Source organism: Gigantopelta aegis, chromosome 10 (assembly GCF_016097555.1).
Source record: "Gigantopelta aegis isolate Gae_Host chromosome 10, Gae_host_genome, whole genome shotgun sequence".
NCBI lineage: Eukaryota > Metazoa > Mollusca > Gastropoda > Neomphalida > Peltospiridae > Gigantopelta > Gigantopelta aegis.
In genome coordinates this window covers 5,652,172-5,666,656 of record NC_054708.1, presented here as the reverse complement: position 1 = coordinate 5,666,656, position 14,485 = coordinate 5,652,172, and the positions used below count along the sequence as shown (strand labels likewise).

The following is a 14,485-nucleotide window of genomic DNA, read 5'->3' as shown; positions in this document are numbered from 1 at the left end:
ATAGGACGGGGTTTAGTAAGAGACAAGTCAGCGAGTGATCTAGCACCACGATATGTCTTGTCTGTCTAGGACGTGGTTTAGTAAGAGACAAGTCAGCGAGTGATCTAACACCCCAATATGTCTTGTCTGTCTAGGGCGGGGTTTAGTGAGAGACAGGTCTGTGAGTGGTCTGACACCCCGATATGTCTTGTCTGTCTAGGACGGGGTTTAGTAAGAGACAAGTCAGCGAGTGGTCTAACACCCCGATATGTCTTGTCTGTCTAGGGCGGGGTTTAGTGAGAGACAGGTCTGTGAGTGGTCTGACACCCCGATATGTCTTGTCTGTCTAGGACAGGGTTTAGTGAGAGACACATCAGCGAGTGGTCTTACATCCCTCTATGCCTTGTCTGTCTAGGACGGGGCTTAGTGAGAGACAAGTCAGCGAGTGGTATCAAACCCCTGTATGTCTTGTCTGTCTAGGATGGGGTTTAGTAAGAGACAAGTCAGCGAGTGGTCTTACACCCCTCTATGTCTTGTCTGTCTAGGACGGGGTTTAGTAACAGATATAAGTCTGTGAGTCGTCTAACACCCTCTATGTCTTGTCTGTCTAGGACGGGGTTTAGTAACAGACAAGTCAGCGAGTGGTCTTACACCCCTCTATGTCTTGTCTGTCTAGGACGGGGTTTAGTAACAGATATAAGTCTGTGAGTCGTCTAACACCCCTCTATGTCTTGTCTGTCTAGGACGGGGTTTGGTGAGAGACAAGTCTGTGAATGATCTAACACCCCTCTATGTCTTGTTTGTTTAGGACGGGGTTTAGTGAGAGACAAGTCAGCGAGTGGTCTTACATCGCTCTGTCGTGTCCATCTAGGACCTGGTTTAGTGAGAGACAAGTCAGCGAGTGGTCTTACATCGCTCTGTCGTGTCCATCTAGGACCTGGTTTAGTGAGAGACAAGTCAGCGAGTGGTCTCAAACCCCTGCATGTCTTCTCTGTCTAGGATGGGGTTTAGTAAGAGACAAGTCAGCGAGTGGTCTTATTTCCTTCTATGTCTTGTCTGTCTAGGACGGGGTTTAGTAAGAGACAAGTCAGCGAGTGGTCTTACATCGCTCTGTCGTGTCCATCTAGGACCTGGTTTAGTGAGAGACAAGTCAGCGAGTGGTCTTACATCGCTCTGTCGTGTCCATCTAGGACCTGGTTTAGTGAGAGACAAGTCAGCGAGTGGTCTCAAACCCCTGCATGTCTTCTCTGTCTAGGATGGGGTTTAGTAAGAGACAAGTCAGCGAGTGGTCTTATTTCCTTCTATGTCTTGTCTGTCTAGGACGGGGTTTAGGAAGAGAGAAGTCAGCGAGTGGTCTAACACCCCTGTATATCTTGTCTGTCTAGGACGGGGTTTAGTAAGAGACAAGTCAGCGAGTGGTCTTACATCGCTCTGTCGTGTCCATCTAGGACCTGGTTTAGTGAGAGACAAGTCAGCGAGTGGTCTCAAACCCCTGCATGTCTTCTTGTCTGTCTAGGACTCAGATATAAGTCTGTGAGTCGTCTCAAACCCCTGCATGTCTTCTCTGTCTAGGATGGGGTTTAGTACGAGACAAGTCAGCGAGTGGTGTTACACCCCTCTATATCTTGTCTGTCTAGGACGGGGTTTAGTAACAGATATAAGTCTGTGAGTCGTCTAACACCCCTCTATGTCTTGTCTGTCTAGAATGGAGTTTAGTGAGAGACAAGTCAGCGAGTGGTATCAAATACCTGTATCTCTTGTCTATCTAAGACGGGGTTTAATAAGAGACAAGTCAGCGAGTGGTATCAAATCCCTGTATGTATTGTCTATCTAAGACGGGGTTTAGTGAGAGACAAGTCAGCGAGTGGTCTAACACCCCTCTATGCCGTGTCTGTCTAGAATGGAGTTTAGTGAGAGACAAGTCAGCGAGTGGTATCAAACCCCTGTATCTCTTGTCTATCTAAGACGGGGTTTAGTAAGAGACAAGTCAGCGACTGGTCTAACACCCCGATATCTCTTGTCTATCTAAGACGGGGTTTAGTGAGAGACAAGTCAGCGAGTGGTCTAACACCCCTCTATGCCGTGTCAGTCTAGAATGGAGTTTAGTGAGAGACAAGTCACCCAGTGGTATCAAACCCTCTATATCTTGTGTGTCTAGGACTGGGTTTAGCAAGAGACAAGTCAGCGAGTGGTCTAACACCCTTCTATGTCTTGTCTGTCTAGCACTGGGTTTAGCAAGAGACAAGTCAGCGAGTGGTCTAACACCCTTCTATGTCTTGTCTGTCTAGGACGGGGTTTAGTAAGAGACAAGTCAGCGAGTGGTCTAACAACCCTCTATGTCTTGTCTGTATAGGACGGGGTTTAGTAAGAGACAAGTCAGCGAGTGATCTAGCACCACGATATGTCTTGTCTGTCTAGGACGTGGTTTAGTAAGAGACAAGTCAGCGAGTGATCTAACACCCCAATATGTCTTGTCTGTCTAGGGCGGGGTTTAGTGAGAGACAGGTCTGTGAGTGGTCTGACACCCCGATATGTCTTGTCTGTCTAGGACGGGGTTTAGTAAGAGACAAGTCAGCGAGTGGTCTAACACCCCGATATGTCTTGTCTGTCTAGGGCGGGGTTTAGTGAGAGACAGGTCTGTGAGTGGTCTGACACCCCGATATGTCTTGTCTGTCTAGGACAGGGTTTAGTGAGAGACACATCAGCGAGTGGTCTTACATCCCTCTATGCCTTGTCTGTCTAGGACGGGGCTTAGTGAGAGACAAGTCAGCGAGTGGTATCAAACCCCTGTATGTCTTGTCTGTCTAGGATGGGGTTTAGTAAGAGACAAGTCAGCGAGTGGTATCAAATCCCTCTATATCTTGTCTGTCTAGGACGGGGTTTAGTAACAGACAAGTCAGCGAGTGGTCTAACACCCCTCTATGTCTTGTCTGTCTAGGACGGGGTTTAGTAACAGACAAGTATGTGAGTGGTCTAACACCCCTCTATGTCTTGTGTGTCTAGGACGGGGTTTAGTCAGAGACAAGTCTGTGAGTGGTTTTACACCCCAAAATATATTGTCTGTCTAGGACGGGGTTTAGTAAGAGACAAGTCAGCGAGTGGTCTAACAGCCCTCTATGCCTTGTCTTTCTAGGACGGGGTTTAGTAACAGACAAGTCAGCGAGTGGTCTTACACCCCTATATGCGTTGTCTGTCTAAGACTGGGTTTAGTAAGAGACAAGTCAGCGAGAGATCTTACACCCCGATATGTGTTGTCTGTCTAGGATGGGGTTTAGTAAGAGACAAGTCTGTGAGTGGTCTTACAACCCGATATATCTTGTCTGTCTAGGATGGGGTTTAGTGAGAGACAAGTCAGCGAGTGGTATCAAATCCCTGTATGTCTTGTCTATCTTAGACGGGGTTTAGTAAGAGACAAGTCAGCGAGTTGTCATACACCCCGATATATCTTATCGGTCTAGGATGGGGATTAGTGAGAGACATGCCAGCGAGTGGTATCAAATCCCTGTATGTCTTGTCTATCTTAGACGGGGTTTAGTAAGAGACAAGTCAGCGAGTGGTCATACACCCCGATATGTCTTGTCTGTCTAGGATGGGGTTTAGTGAGAGACAGGTCAGCGAGTGGTATCAAATCCCTGTATGTCTTGTCTGTCTAAGATGGGGTTTAGTAAGAAACAAGCCACCGAGTGATCTTACAACCCGATATGTCTTGTCTGTCTAGGACTGGGTTTAGTGAGAGACAAGTCAGCAAGTGGTCTAACACCCCTCTATGACTTGTCTGTCTAGGACGGGGTTTAGTGAGAGAAAAGTCAGCGAGTGGTCTTACATCCCTCTATGCCTTGTCTGTCTAGGACGGGGTTTAGTGACAGACAACCTGTGAGTGGTCTAACACCCCGATATATCTTGTCTGTCTAGGACGGGGTTTAGTAAGAGACAAGTCAGCGAGTGGTCTTACATCCCTCTATGCTTTGTCTGTCTAGGACGGGGTTTAGTAACAGACAAGTATGTGAGTGGTCTAACACCCGTCTATGCCTTGTCTGTCTAGGACGGGGTTTAGTAACAGACAAGTATGTGAATGGTCTAACACCCGTCTATGTCTTGTGTATCTAGGACGGGGTTTAGTCAGAGACAAGTCTGTGAGTGGTTTTACACCCCAAAATATCTTGTCTGTCTAGGACGGGGTTTAGTGAGAGACAAGTCAGCGAGTGGTCTTACACCCCTCTATATCTTGTCTGTCTAGGACTGGGTTTAGTAAGAGACAAGTCAGAGAGTGGTCTAACACCCTTCTAGATCTTAGGTAGTACTAAACCAAATAACTTCCGGCTGGGTCAAAGTTCGAGGTGCACCCAACTTTTGATAGAGAAGTGAACATCACAAGTCCTGTGATTGGTTATAAATGTGAGTGTGTTGGTTGTAAAAAATAATAGTTTCATCTGGGTAAACAAAATGTGCAATTTTATTTCATCTAGTATGAATGTGTCAAGTAGCCTTGTGCTTGAAACATGTATGGGGTACCTGTAAAAAAAAGTACTCGAATTTTGTGCAAAACTAGGGTAGTCATAGACGCTACCCGTTATCTCAGAAACGAGCAGCTTGACCCCCATTTTTTTCTGATTCACTTTAAGTGTAAGGGGTGGTAGTATTTATATCCGTGGCGTTTATGTCGGTTGATACGTTGCAGGTAGGAGTTTTAGCCACATATGTTACTATTGTCGTCTATGGGATTTGATTTGGTAGTATACACCCTATAGCACATATTCAGTGCATAATAAAAAATATTATGATTTTGTCATTTTATTTAATTAAACTATACTGGTTGATTAATTAGCCATCACTCGATCATGCAAGTTCACAATGACCTTGACCTTGACAATAATCTCTGTACATGACTCTGAATGGAGTTTGAATCAAAGTTATCACTGAAGAAAAGTTGGTTTTGGCCTATAATTCATACTGTAAAGATTTCAATAATTTCTTTTTACATGGTATTTGACTTGCCATATACAACTGCTCTTAAATATGGTATTATATATATGCAACCTCAACTAAGATTTTAATAGTAATTTATTTTTATATTAAAAGTAGCATGTGCCAATAGTGGGTTAATTTCTTTAGTTTCCATTAACATTGTTAATGTTTTATGTATGAAATTCTGAAAACTCAAATTTGTAAAGAAGTTGATTTTTATTGTCATTTTGACATATTTATAGGGTGCTAAGTTATATTTTAGACAAATTTGTAGTTTTATGCAAAATGTAAAGTAAATTTGAAGAAAAACTTTACCAAAAACATAATTAAATTTGTTGTCACTATTGTGCCTTCTGTTCTTATTTGTACATAACAATAAGGTTGTTAAACATATACTTAGATCTCCAGATCATTTTTTTCTTTCTTAATAATCACTTAGTTAGCTCTCATGAAAAGCATTTTTAGTTTATACTAGATTCAGAACCAATTTTTTCAGATTTGATTATCTGCCTTGGATTAAGTTGATAATTTATTTTATTGTTAAAGCTGTATTACCTAATGCTACTAGCTAAATAAAATGCTGGATTACAGATTGTAGGAATACATCTAATGTACATATTGTATTCATCCGGATTAGAAAATAATGCAAGAAAATAGATGTTCGGGTAATTTTGTCATTTAAAAGTAGGTTTTTTCAGTAATTAATCAAAAATAAATATGTTAAAGCTGCATGATTGTTCCAGATATCACAACTATTAAAACCTCCAACTACAGTAGGCTATAAATAAAATATAGTCGGGAATATTGGTGGCTGCCAATAGTTTTGATGGTTCATTATGAAAATCAGCATGGCCGATGGATTTGAAATTCCCACACCCGGTAACTTGAAGACACCCACACCCAGCATACAGAATTTCCTCCCAACACTAATGTTCAGGACATTAAGTCATTACTTCATACAGGTACAGTCATGTTTGTGTTTCCGTCCTCAGACAGTGTATTTTTTTAATACTGATATTTCTTTGATGTGCCTCTTAAGGTCTTCATAATCTAGGGGTCAATCAAGTGCATGTGTTTTAATGGAATTCTTTAAAGGGGTAGAGGTACTCTGACTATCTTTGTTGTCTCTACATATATACCTGAGTACACACACCCAACTGAAAGTAAATATCTTCAGGAGTTTTATTTTAAAACATTTTGTTGTTTAATATGACATATTGCATTTGTACAAAACTATATGCAATATATATTCTTTTTTAGGTGTACATTATATTAGGTTGCACTGTAGAAACAACAGTTTCAGTGAGGTTGCCAGTTTATGTCAGAATACACCAAATCCTGGTTGTCATAAAGACACATAGCTGGACACTTTTTGAAAAATGTATGTTATCAGTATAGGTAGTACTAAACCAAATAACTTCCGGCTGGGTCAAAGTTCGAGGTGCACCCAACTTTTGATAGAGAAGTGAACACCACAAGTCCTGTGATTGGTTATAAATGTGAGTGTGTTGGTTGTAAAAAATAATAGTTTCATCTGGGTAAAAAAAAATGTGCAATTTTATTTCATCTAGTACCAATGTGTCAAGTAGCCTTGTGCTTGAAACATGTATGGGGTACCTGTAAAAAAAAGTACTCGAATTTTGTGCGAAACTAGGGTAGTCATAGACGCTACCCGTTATCTCAGAAACGAGCAGCTTGACCCCCATTTTTTCTGATTCACTTTAAGTGTAAGGGGTGGTAGTATTTATATCCGTGGCGTTTATGTCAGTTGATACGTTCCAGGTAGGAGTTTTAGCCACATATATTACTATTGTCGTCTATGGGATTTGATTTGGTAGTATACACCCTTTAGTAAGAGACAAGTCAGCGAGTGGTCTAACACCCCTCTATGTCTTTGTATGTCTAGGAAGGGGTTAAGTAAGAGACAAGTCAGCGAGTGGTCTAACACCACGATATGTCTTGTCTGTCTATGACTTGGTTTAGTAAGAGACAAGTCTGTGAGCGGTCTTACACCCCGATATGTCTTGTTTGTCTAGGATGGGGTTTAGTGAGAGACAAGTCAGAGAGTGGTCTTACACCCCTCTGTGCCGTGTCGGTCTAGGACAGGGTTTAGTGAGAGACAAGTCAGCGAGTGGTATCAAACCCCTGTAAATCTTGTCTATCTAGGACCGGGTTTAGTACGAGACAAGTCAGCGAGTGGTGTTACACCCCTCTATATCTTGTCTGTCTAGGACGGGGTTTAGTAACAGACAAGTCAGCGAGTGGTCTTACACCCCTCTATGTCTTGTCTGTCTAGGACGGGGTTTAGTAACAGATATAAGTCTGTGAGTCGTCTAACACCCTCTATGTCTTGTCTGTCTAGGACGGGGTTTAGTAACAGACAAGTCAGCGAGTGGTCTTACACCCCTCTATGTCTTGTCTGTCTAGGACGGGGTTTAGTAACAGATATAAGTCTGTGAGTCGTCTAACACCCCTCTATGTCTTGTCTGTCTAGGACGGGGTTTGGTGAGAGACAAGTCTGTGAGTGATCTAACACCCCTCTATGTCTTGTTTGTTTAGGACGGGGTTTAGTGAGAGACAAGTCAGCGAGTGGTCTTACATCGCTCTGTCGTGTCCATCTAGGACCTGGTTTAGTGAGAGACAAGTCAGCGAGTGGTCTTACATCGCTCTGTCGTGTCCATCTAGGACCTGGTTTAGTGAGAGACAAGTCAGCGAGTGGTCTCAAACCCCTGCATGTCTTCTCTGTCTAGGATGGGGTTTAGTAAGAGACAAGTCAGCGAGTGGTCTTATTTCCTTCTATGTCTTGTCTGTCTAGGACGTGGTTTAGGAAGAGAGAAGTCAGCGAGTGGTCTAACACCCCTGTATATCTTGTCTGTCTAGGACGGGGTTTAGTAAGAGACAAGTCAGCGAGTGGTCTTACATCGCTCTGTCGTGTCCATCTAGGACCTGGTTTAGTGAGAGACAAGTCAGCGAGTGGTCTCAAACCCCTGCATGTCTTCTCTGTCTAGGATGGGGTTTAGTACGAGACAAGTCAGCGAGTGGTGTTACACCCCTCTATATCTTGTCTGTCTAGGACGGGGTTTAGTAACAGACAAGTCAGCGAGTGGTCTTACACCCCTCTATGTCTTGTCTGTCTAGGACGGGGTTTAGTAACAGATATAAGTCTGTGAGTCGTCTAACACCCTCTATGTCTTGTCTGTCTCGGACGGGGTTTAGTAACGGACAAGTCAGCGAGTGGTCTTACACCCCTCTATGTCTTGTCTGTCTAGGACGGGGTTTAGTAACAGATATAAGTCTGTGAGTCGTCTAACACCCCTCTATGTCTTGTCTGTCTAGGACGGGGTTTGGTGAGAGACAAGTCTGTGAATGATCTAACACCCCTCTATGTCTTGTTTGTTTAGGACGGGGTTTAGTGAGAGACAAGTCAGCGAGTGGTCTTACATCGCTCTGTCGTGTCCATCTAGGACCTGGTTTAGTGAGAGACAAGTCAGCGAGTGGTCTTACATCGCTCTGTCGTGTCCATCTAGGACCTGGTTTAGTGAGAGACAAGTCAGCGAGTGGTCTCAAACCCCTGCATGTCTTCTCTGTCTAGGATGGGGTTTAGTAAGAGACAAGTCAGCGAGTGGTCTTATTTCCTTCTATGTCTTGTCTGTCTAGGACGGGGTTTAGTAAGAGACAAGTCAGCGAGTGGTCTTACATCGCTCTGTCGTGTCCATCTAGGACCTGGTTTAGTGAGAGACAAGTCAGCGAGTGGTCTTACATCGCTCTGTCGTGTCCATCTAGGACCTGGTTTAGTGAGAGACAAGTCAGCGAGTGGTCTCAAACCCCTGCATGTCTTCTCTGTCTAGGATGGGGTTTAGTAAGAGACAAGTCAGCGAGTGGTCTTATTTCCTTCTATGTCTTGTCTGTCTAGGACGGGGTTTAGGAAGACAGAAGTCAGCGAGTGGACTAACACCCCTGTATATCTTGTCTGTCTAGGACGGGGTTTAGTAAGAGACAAGTCAGCGAGTGGTGTTACACCCCTCTATATCTTGTCTGTCTAGGACGGGGTTTAGTAACAGACAAGTCAGCGAGTGGTCTTACACCCCTCTATGTCTTGTCTGTCTAGGACGGGGTTTAGTAACAGATATAAGTCTGTGAGTCGTCTAACATCCTCTATGTCTTGTCTGTCTAGGACGGGGTTTAGTAACAAACAAGTCAGCGAGTGGTCTTACACCCCTCTATGTCTTGTCTGTCTAGGACGGGGTTTAGTAACAGATATAAGTCTGTGAGTCGTCTAACACCCCTCTATGTCTTGTCTGTCTAGGACGGGGTTTGGTGAGAGACAAGTCTGTGAGTGATCTAACACCCCTCTATGTCTTGTTTGTTTAGGACGGGGTTTAGTGAGAGACAAGTCAGCGAGTGGTCTTACATCGCTCTGTCGTGTCCATCTAGGACCTGGTTTAGTGAGAGACAAGTCAGCGAGTGGTCTTACATCGCTCTGTCGTGTCCATCTAGGACCTGGTTTAGTGAGAGACAAGTCAGCGAGTGGTCTCAAACCCCTGCATGTCTTCTCTGTCTAGGATGGGGTTTAGTAAGAGACAAGTCAGCGAGTGGTCTTATTTCCTTCTATGTCTTGTCTGTCTAGGACGGGGTTTAGGAAGAGAGAAGTCAGCGAGTGGTCTAACACCCCTGTATATCTTGTCTGTCTAGGACGGGGTTTAGTAAGAGACAAGTCAGCGAGTGGTCTTACATCGCTCTGTCGTGTCCATCTAGGACCTGGTTTAGTGAGAGACAAGTCAGCGAGTGGTCTCAAACCCCTGCATGTCTTCTCTGTCTAGGATGGGGTTTAGTACGAGACAAGTCAGCGAGTGGTGTTACACCCCTCTATATCTTGTCTGTCTAGGACGGGGTTTAGTAACAGACAAGTCAGCGAGTGGTCTTACACCCCTCTATGTCTTGTCTGTCTAGGACGGGGTTTAGTAACAGATATAAGTCTGTGAGTCGTCTAACACCCTCTATGTCTTGTCTGTCTCGGACGGGGTTTAGTAACGGACAAGTCAGCGAGTGGTCTTACACCCCTCTATGTCTTGTCTGTCTAGGACGGGGTTTAGTAACAGATATAAGTCTGTGAGTCGTCTAACACCCCTCTATGTCTTGTCTGTCTAGGACGGGGTTTGGTGAGAGACAAGTCTGTGAATGATCTAACACCCCTCTATGTCTTGTTTGTTTAGGACGGGGTTTAGTGAGAGACAAGTCAGCGAGTGGTCTTACATCGCTCTGTCGTGTCCATCTAGGACCTGGTTTAGTGAGAGACAAGTCAGCGAGTGGTCTTACATCGCTCTGTCGTGTCCATCTAGGACCTGGTTTAGTGAGAGACAAGTCAGCGAGTGGTCTCAAACCCCTGCATGTCTTCTCTGTCTAGGATGGGGTTTAGTAAGAGACAAGTCAGCGAGTGGTCTTATTTCCTTCTATGTCTTGTCTGTCTAGGACGGGGTTTAGGAAGAGAGAAGTCAGCGAGTGGTCTAACACCCCTGTATATCTTGTCTGTCTAGGACGGGGTTTAGTAAGAGACAAGTCAGCGAGTGGTCTTACATCGCTCTGTCGTGTCCATCTAGGACCTGGTTTAGTGAGAGACAAGTCAGCGAGTGGTCTTACATCGCTCTGTCGTGTCCATCTAGGACCTGGTTTAGTGAGAGACAAGTCAGCGAGTGGTCTCAAACCCCTGCATGTCCTCTCTGTCTAGGATGGGGTTTAGTAAGAGACAAGTCAGCGAGTGGTCTTATTTCCTTCTATGTCTTGTCTGTCTAGGACGGGGTTTAGTAAGAGACAAGTCAGCGAGTGGTCTTACATCGCTCTGTCGTGTCCATCTAGGACCTGGTTTAGTGAGAGACAAGTCAGCGAGTGGTCTCAAACCCCTGCATATCTTCTCTGTCTAGGACGGGGTTTATGAAGAGAGAAGTCAGCGAGTGGTTTAACACCCCTGTATGTCTTGTCTGTTAGGACGGGGTTTAGTAACAGACACGTCTGTGAGTGGTATCAAACCCCTCTATGTCTTGTCTGTCTAGGACAGGGTTTAGTAACAGACAAGTCAGCGAGAGGTCTAACACCCCTCTAAGTCTTGTCTGTCTAGGACGGGGTTTAGTAACAGACAAGTCTTTAAGTGGTTTAACACCCCTCTATGTCTTGTCTGTCTAGGACGGGTTTAGTGAGAGACAAGTCAGCGAGTCGTCTTACACCCGTCTGCCGTGTCCATCTAGGACGGCGTTTAGTAACAGACAAGTCAGCGAGTGGTCTAACACCCTTCTATGTCTTGTCTGTCTAGGGCAGGGTTTAGTGAGAGACAAGTCAGCGAGTGGTCTTACACCCGTCTGCCGTGTCCATCTAGGTCCAGGTTTAGTGAGAGACAAGTCAGCGAGTGGTCTTACACCCCTCTGTCGTGTCCATCTAGGAGGGGGTTTAGTGAGAGACAAGTAAGCGAGTGGTCTTAAATCCGTCTGTCGTGTCCATCTAGGACCGGGTTTAGTGAGAGACAAGTCAGAGAGTGGTCTAACACCACTCTATTTCTGGTCTAAGACGGGGTTTAGTGAGAGACAAGTCAGCAAGTGGTCTTACATCCCTCTATTTCTTGTCTTTCTGGTTAGGCATTTAGGCATTTATATATACCTACAGCACGGGTGGCTAGTATTGAATACATAGTCTGATTGAAAATTTGATAAAAAGAGAATAAACAGACACTTGTTGAATTACTACTATGCAAACAATATATATATAAAAAAAAATCAATTATGTAAATAGACAGCCAAAATTAGCAAAAAACATTTACAACACAAAACCAAATTTAACAAACTCAAATATAGTGGGATTCAAACTGAATCATTTTCAATGAATTAAAGATAACTGAATTAACAGTCGTGTTTCTTTTGTTGTTCAGTGAACGTAAAATGAAAAATTGTATCAAAATTAATCATCGGCTTTCAGATGTCAAACAATTGGTAATTCTGACATATAGTATTAGAGAGGAAACCCGCTGCATGGATCTGAAATGCACCATCCCACATACAGGATATAACACACCACGGTCTTTCATATACCAATCGTGGTGCACTGACTGGGACGAGAAATAGCCCAAAGCCCGCCCCAAAGAGTATACGTGTATCACATACATCTATTCTCGGTATAGCTATTCCATGGTGTAGTGGAGCCAGCACCCCGGATACGTAACAGCAGACCTACCTGGGACTGTATTATACTGTATTCACTGTGGAAACAATGCTGGCAAGCTACGGGAAAACAACCTAACGCAACGGACTTGGTGCATTGAATAAATTAAACGAAACCTGTACCAGACGCCATCAATTCATGGACGTCTATAGTACACGTCAATAATGGGTACGAAATAATCACTTTAAAAATAACAATACAAGACATAAACCCGTTGTTAAACTACATTACTATAAGGCAACGGATCTTCTTTTATTGGGCAGATCTAGACGTCAATCAACCCCTAAGACGTTTGTACAGGACTTTTGAAACCATAGCATGAACCATGCATAACACACATAATCACCTACCAGCACTACCACAAACAAGAAAATGTTTGTTTAAAATATGGTTTGTTTAACGACACCACTAGAGAACACTGATTAATTAATCATCGGCTATTTGATTTCAAACATTTGGTAATTCTGACACCTAGTAATCAGAGGAAACACGCTACATTTGCAAGGGATATTTTATATGTACTTTCCCACAGACAGGAAAGCACATACTACGGCCTTTGGCTAGTTGTGGTGCACTGGCTCGAAACAACAATAATACCAACAACACGCACACGCACACACACATGCCATGTAGTTGGACAAATACATAAGAAACTATGTATGACTGAAGTAGAGTCTATCTATAACCTATGATATTTTCTAAAGTACTCGGACTTTATTGTAATTTCACTGAATCCTGACGATTTGTTCCATTCGAACAGTACGGTTAGAGCAGAGCTTAGTGTTGGTACCTTGTAATATTGGATATAGTATTCTGCAGAAAATACTTTCAGGCGATCTCAAAATATTATGACGTATCTCTAGCATCAGGACCCGTGCATATACAACTTTTAAAGTCCAGACTCAATCTCTAATGACGTCACACACATACAATATGTATGGCGTTGTTATGACATTAGTGTTTCAGACTCCATTAGCGTCTTGAGTCTAGATTATAAAAGTTGTATAAGCACCAGACCTGATGTCTTGTGATTATTAAATGGATAATATGATTACAACTTACTATGAATTACTTATAAAATATTTTGAACTAAAATGTATAAAAAAAACGTCCAACATACACCCCTCAAACAAAATTAAAATAAATACAAAAATATAAAATTAATCATTAAAAGATAAATTATAAAATAACAACGAAACAGGAAACCACAAACAAAACCAAACCAAAATAAGCTAAACAAAAAACAAGTTAGAATAAGAATAATGATGTCGGGTGAGCGATTTTGAAAGTGTATTTAATAAAATATTACCTGTTCTCCTGTTAAGTTGTGTTGGACTTACTCAATATTTGAAGTATATATTACGCACAAGAAAAATGCTCGTATTTACAATCAATCAATCAATCAATCAATCAATTAATTAGAAGGCACACCTGTTCTCCGGAAAAAAAGTTTTGGTAGTCCAAGAGAATATGCCCAGACAGGGATGTCTATAGCGTTTACTCAAGCCAACGACTTGAACTTACAGATGATACTTTAAAACGTGGAGTGTCAATAAAGCACAACTTACCCCGACCATCCATAGCACACGGTGACAAACGTAGCCAGAAAAAGAAGCGTCACAACGTTCGTGCCCATCTTGGTCTGATGTACACAGTCAAATGACTGTGGGTTGCACAAACCAGCAAGTAAATTAGCAAGGATCCGTCCTAGGGGTGGTAAGCGCACCGCTTTTGATTACAAAGGGCCAATAGAAAACATGTACGCGATTAAAGAAGTACATTGTGTATCTCGAAATAAAGTATACTATAAAAAATACAGGGTTCTGGAACTATTAGTTGACAAAATATCTCACGGTCATAGCATTAATGGATACTTTGTTAGCTTTAACTTACTCATAATATTCTTAATACCAGTATTTCTTAAAATAAACTTGTGTACATAGGTTATAGTTTGTATTTGTTCCATGGCTGTCTACACTTGTTTGTTTTGTTGTTTTTATTTTAAGAATACCTCAGTACACTGTTAAGTTAGTCATTTAGTATGTATTAAGCACGGCAGTTGTGGTGGTTGAGACCAGTCCCAACGAACAGCATCTAGAGGTCACCATGCGCATTCTCCCACCGACAGAATACCATACAGCATAGACTTTGATCTACCGCCCGTGGGGCACTGGTTGAAATGACTAGACACATCATAGTATGATAAACTCCTCTGATTAGCACCGAAGAGATTCATCACATGGCCGCATGTTACCCAAGCAGCAGACTTTGTATGCTTGGAAAAAAGTAATCTAATGCAAGTTTCCTGTCTGTATTGGAAAACCATCTCATCACACAT

The 14,485-nt window shown here is 42.9% G+C and overlaps 1 protein-coding gene across 1 annotated transcript in view; it reads right to left on the bottom strand.

Moving 5' to 3' along the window:
- LOC121384744 overlaps positions 1–13,788 on the bottom strand; it is a 74,587-nt gene extending 60,799 nt beyond the window's left edge. The window contains exon 1 of the mRNA XM_041515279.1: positions 13,716–13,788. Coding sequence (XP_041371213.1) covers positions 13,716–13,783 — 68 coding nt within the window. The 5' untranslated portion in view covers positions 13,784–13,788. The remainder of the gene's footprint in view (positions 1–13,715) is intronic.
- Between the last annotated feature and the right edge of the window lie 697 nt (positions 13,789–14,485).